At 57.2% G+C, this 6,005-nt stretch overlaps 1 protein-coding gene across 1 annotated transcript; it reads right to left on the reverse strand.

Moving 5' to 3' along the window:
• Positions 1-4,514, reverse strand: BESB_019770 (uncharacterized protein; the record flags this gene model as incomplete). Its single annotated transcript, XM_029360686.1, has 7 exons — positions 1-105; positions 462-624; positions 939-1,294; positions 1,689-1,916; positions 2,346-2,442; positions 2,709-2,842; positions 3,216-4,514. The coding sequence occupies 7 exons, from the start codon at positions 4,512-4,514 to the stop codon at positions 1-3; spliced, it is 2,382 nt and encodes a 793-aa protein (XP_029216045.1).
• Between the last annotated feature and the right edge of the window lie 1,491 nt (positions 4,515-6,005).

Genomic DNA, 6,005 nt, shown 5'->3' on the forward strand with positions numbered 1-6,005 from the left:
TCAACCGGACTTGCTCGCCAGAGTCCGCGGTCGAGAAAGCGCAGCGAGTACTGCCAGTGGCGGCAGACTGCCAGCGAATGCGGAGTGCTGAAACGCATGCAGCGCCTGAGGGGGAAGAAAGAGAACACACACATCGCCCACAAGTCACATGGAACACGGGCCATTTGACGCTCCTTGCAGGCTCCGTGGGTTCAGCTTCGCTGTTGTTACCCACATGCCCTCGCTGAAAAAACTCTTCAGCCCCCCTCTATATGATGCATAGAGCGACAGTGCACGCCGACACGCAGTTGACGATTAAACACAGTACGCGAGATGAGAGGAGGAATATCAAGCGCGATGCTTCCTTCCAAACAAGCGAAACCAAAACACACTCAGAGCCCGGAGATACGCAGCGCAGAGGGTCTGCAGAGACACACTATGCGCGCCTGTCGTCGACATGCTTCGCGTCTCTCTCTTCTCACCTCAGCTGCGTCTCGCGTTTCTCGCAAGCGAGATCTTCGGCTCTGACTTGCGACACGCGCCTCCTCAGCCCCTTCCGCGGAAGCTGCAGCCGCAGACTTGCAGCCTTGACCCGCGCGAACGAGTGCAGATAAAAACGCCGGAGGAATCGAACGATGAATGGAGCTGTAAAGAGCAGCACCAGCCAGCGCGACGCGATGGAGCGGATCCGACGTGAGATTTTGTGGACGCAGCAGCACGCGCGTCGCGCAACAACCAGGTGGGAAAAGTCGTCTCCCAGGCGCACCCCGAAGCGCGACGAAAAGGGACGGTGCTGGACACGTTCGAATAAAAAACGGCTGCGTGCTTCTGCGGATCAATGGCAACTCAGTGTGGCTGCATGCAAAACATCTCTTTAGCACTGACACGTGTACCACAGCTAAAAGCTTTCACGCGTTTGTATATGTATATGGATAAATATGCATATTTTTAGCTCCTACCTAGGATTCCAGTCACCTCCAACGGCGTCTTCGAGGCTCCTAGCGCACGCGCGGCGAATCCAGGTGAGCCACGAGCCCGCGTCGCCCTTCGCCTCAGCGTCTGCAGTCGCTGACTCTCGACTCTGCGACGCGACTCCCGCGCCGCGGGCGCGGCACCGCTCAGCCGCCCAGAAGAGCCAACCTGCCTGCATGAGGAGCTCGGGGCTTTCGCGCCGCCAAACAAAGCTCTCGTTCAGCGCCGCAGGCGACCCAAGCCAAGCCGAAAGCGACCCAGACGAGGAGGCGAAGTCAGGTGAAAAACACACCGGTTGTCTGCGGCGGGAAGCCTCGCGGGCCTGGTCAGCACACGCGCGAGCCTGAAAGAAAAACGGGGTCACAGAGGCACAGAAACGAAGGAGACGCCGATGCGATATACATATATATATATATTTAGGCAGACGTAGCAAATGTGTGTATGTCCACATATATCGATAGATTAGATCTACTAATATCGATACATATATAGAGAGACATACGGATATACAGATATAGATGCAAACATAGACACAGACATACACGTAGATATAGACATATATATATATATATATATATATAGACAGAGAGACACACATACAGATATACAGATACAGATATGAGGACGCAGTGCTGTGTGCTCCTCTGAGACGCGCCCCTTACTCTGTGAGTGCCCACATAAAGTGCAACTCACTAGGTGCGAGGGCGAATTTTTGGCGAGCCCTTTCAGCGACTTACATGCATCTGCCATGCTAATTCCAGAAGCTCCTCAGTTGGGTAGGCGGCGACCTGGGCGCCTTCGTCGTCTTCTCCGCCGTGCGTCTCCGCCTCTGGAGAGGCTAGCGACCCGCGGTCGGCGTCGACTTGAGCGAGACGAGACTCGATGAGCGCTAGCGCCCGCTCAGTGAGCATCTGATACGCCACCGGCGGCAACGAGACGCCCATTGCCGCGGCGTCCTCCGCGATCTGGAGATAACCAGAGACCGCGCGAAGCAACAGAATTGAGAGCACATAAACAATGCGTCAAGGATACAGAAAATGAAGAAAACCGCACAGCACGCACACAGGAAGAATCGTGACAGCAATGCATGCCAGGCCAAGGAAATACAACTAGATATATATATATATATATATATATATATATATATATCTGTTAAATTCCTTGCAGTCCACTCACAAAAACGCACTAGCTTTATCCAACACGCATAAATATATATATATATATATATATACGCACACATGATACATGTGCTGCTGCATATTTTGCCAGCTGTAGAGAGGTATTCATCACGTGTCGGGGATACAACGATTGACTCACGCAACTGCGAGGCACTCTCTGAAGCATGCAAGCATCGGTGTCCACAGATTGGCAGCTTGAAGTTTCGAAAAACTTACCACACGCGCCTCCCTCAGAGCCTGGTCCTGCGGAATGGGGAGCAGCAGCATCGCGCGAATGGCAGCGACGTAGACAGAAGGCCGAATTGGAATCTGCCTGCGGAACCGCAACCCGAGAACAAAACAAAAAGACGATGATGAAGCACGCAACTGACTCACCTAAACCGGAAGACAAGCGAGCGCATGAGACAGCCGGCTGCGAACGACTGCGAAAAAAGACAGGGAACAGGGGTGGCGACACAGACAGCGATCACTCGGAAACGAACACCGTAAAGGGATGGAGAAAAGGAAGTGAAGTTGCAGACGGCACACAGGAAAAACACACGCACAGCCTTTGTCGAAACACACGCACGATAGTTTTACCATTGTTCGCGCATGGCGCAGACGATTCGGCGGACATCTTGCGGCCTTCCTGCGGCGAAGGCCTCGTCAATCAAGGCAAAGAGAAGGCTCGAAGAGGGCGGGGAAGAAAGGAAATGCGGAAACATGTGCAGCAGCTGCGGACGCACACACGACCACTCCGGAAGCCCATCTACCTCTCCTCACACGCACAGAGAGGTGAACCACCACACCTACGAACGGTGGCACAGCAAATACACGTATTATATTTGTGTGTTCAAATGAACATGTAGATGGGGCGTGCACCACGCCGTCGCGTCCTAGATTCGTTCTGCGCATGCGTCCCTCGCCGGTCTCAGGGCCTGTCTAACGGCGACCTTTGGAGACAGTCTCCGTCTCTTTAGAACGAGTGAGAGCGCCGCCTCCTGTCTGCGAGAGGCGCTGTCTCCGAGGAGGTTCCCAGCACGCGTCCGCCAGTGGAGAGGAGAGTGGAAAATCTGAGTTTTTGCGCCGCGCAGTCTTCGCGCTCACCTCCTCAGCCTGGTCGCGGCGCTGGCAGTGGAGGGCGAGAGCGAAGAGCCTGTTCGAGAGCTCCCAGTCCGGTCGCAGGCGGCCAAAGTTCGTCAGGATGTTGAGGCCTTGCAGACACCACTGAAAGTCCCCCCGCGTGGAGGCGAGGCGGCACGCAGCGAACAGCGCCTCCTGTGCACTCAAGGCCTCGCAGCGAGCGGACGCGTGCGCGCTGTCTGGCTCCAGTCGCCGCCTACTCGCCTCGGCCTCCGCCTCTTTTCCTCCACTGCGGCGCCTGTCGCGCTTAGCTCCCAGCGGCGCACCGGCCTGCGCAGGCAGCCAGTGCTGATGCGTGAGGTGGAAAAGTTCATCGAGCCGCGAGATGAACGATCTGAGAGCCTGGCGCCGCTGCTCATTCCGCGCGTTCACTGCGGCGGATGCGGCGACACCTGCAGAGGCGGCCGCCGAGGCAGCGAACGCAGCCGAACTCGCCCCGCCTCCCGCGGAGGCGGAAACCGCGCGAGAAGACGCAGCAGCTGGTTTCCGATGAGAAGACAGCGCGCTGACATGAGCCGCCGCCGCCGCCGCGCGCCGCTCTGCCCCCGAGCGCTGCGCGCGCGCGCACGCACTGAAGGGCGGCAGGGGGTCGACGGCCTCGCTGCCGGCAGAATCTCCCGCAGAGGAAAAGAGAGAAGAATAGGAGGCAATCAGACGCTCCATGCGCTGAGATTGGCGCCCTCCGCGAGACAGCGGCAGTTGCGCAGCTGCCGCTTCGCGGTTGCCTTCTGCACGGGCGCTGTAGCCTGAGGAGGCTTGAGCAGGCGCGGGCGAGGAGGAAAACGCGATTGAGGCAAACGCGCGATGCTGAACCTCTCCGCGCAGCTTCGCGCGAGAGGACACGAGACAAGTGGAGAAGCTAGAGAACGAGTGAGAAGAAGGCGTGCGCGCGGGAAGCGGAAGCGAAGGCGGAGACGCGCAAGAAGCAGAAGAGGGACAGAGAGATGAAGAGAGAGACGAGACTACTGGGTCGGGCCTCGCGCTCCACCGGGACTTTGCGGGATTGGAGGCGGCCTCAAGGCGGCGGACAGCTCGCCTGTCTGCGGAAGCGGAGGAAAAATGCGTTTTCTCTCGACTGGCGACAAAAGAGCGAGAAAGCGGGAGAGCTGCGGCGAGGAATTTCTTCTCCGCCTTCGTCTCGCTCTTCGCGAGGAGAGGCAGGCGCCTGAAAAGGCTCACGCCGTTGCCCGCCTTCGCGCGAGATCTTCCTGAGGAGCATGGAAGGAGAGGAAGCCGCAGGGGTGCGCTGCCTGTCGCCCTCATGTTGATTTGCTCCTTTGTCTATGACGGGTTCCAGAAACGCCCACTCTGCACCCTTCGTGTTCTTCTGTCTCTCTCCTTTGCTGCAAGTTTCCTCTGCTCCTCAGCTTGCCCCTGCTGTCGCTCGCTATCTCTCTTCTCGCCTGCCTCCCTTTGCCTCGGGTGGCGGCCTGCGAAAGAAGGAGCCCTGCCGCAGCGTTCGCGATCGCGGCTTCGCGCCTAGAGCAGCCCTCTCTGTGAGAGGCTCTCAGCTCGCTACCCAGAAAAAAGGCGACAAAAACGCCGCCGAAAGCTCCGTTTCTCCCTTTCGAAAAGACTCGCCACTGTATGCAGGGGTTCAGCGACACACACACATGCGTAGAGAGGCGTCCCTCGCCATCTGCCGAAAGTTGTGAAATAAAACAGCAAACCAGGACGCGCAGGAGAAAAATCCGAAACCATCCGCCGCGACAGATGACACGTGACTCGCGGCGGAGGACGTCGCCGTTCGCTGGGCAGCCCGCAACGCGAGATCCTCGCGACAGCGAAATACCGCCGAGAGAAGCAGAACAAGTGAGAAAAAGGGGACCGGAGGCGGTAAAGATGCGGCGCCAAACAGAGAGGAGTAAGGAAAGAATGTGCGGACGACTGAAGCGCAAAAGGAGAAAAGGCGAGAAAAAGCGCGTTGCCCGCCCATGAACCGCATGCAGTCGGCTCTCCTGAACGCCAGGCTCGGAGGCACGCTCTTTCATCTCTCTTCTCTCGCTCTCCCGGCGTGGCCCTGTGCCCTCCTGCGCTTCCTTTCGTTTTACCAAGAATTTTATCGTTAAAAAACTCGTGTTCAGTCGAGTCGCCAGACTCCCCAGATATTACGTCTGCTGACTCGCTCTGCTGTGCTGCTCGGCAGAGAGACCGAGTGAAGTCTAGTTGAAATGCGCCCTGGAATACTGAGGAATTTGGCGTTCTTGAACACCAGGGAGGCGATAGTGTCTAATGTGATGAAAGCGAAGGCGCTGAGAGAAGGCAAACGCTCCACCTCGATCGACATCCGCGAACCTCGTGTAGAGAGTGATCTCCACGTGCTGTAGGTCTGGAGCCTGACGGTCTACGTAAATCTCTGTAGGGACGTCCTTTGCTTCCCGAGATGCCGCTAATGAGGTTCCCCCCTGAGGGTATTTTGCGATTTTACAGTCCTGCATCTTCTAGAAAGCCGCGTCGCGCCGGTGCGCGGACTCAGACAGGAGGATGAGACACATCGAGAGGGACGAACGCGAATCGTGATCGGCGCTGCGCAGCCACTTAGATGTGGGAATTCGACGGTTTAGTTGCGGAAAGACCGCCAAGACATGCTGGCAGCATCGCAAAAAACAGGCGAGAGGTGCCTAACGGGTCGCTGATGTAGAATACAAGGAGTCGCGTCGTCGCGATTACACCAGGGAAGGGCAACAGAGTCAGGCTGATATCAGGAAAGCTTCGACATGAAGTTAGAGCAACAGCAAGAACTCACGTCCTCTG

Source organism: Besnoitia besnoiti, chromosome XI (genome assembly GCF_002563875.1).
Source record: "Besnoitia besnoiti strain Bb-Ger1 chromosome XI, whole genome shotgun sequence".
Taxonomy (NCBI): Eukaryota; Apicomplexa; class Conoidasida; order Eucoccidiorida; family Sarcocystidae; genus Besnoitia; species Besnoitia besnoiti.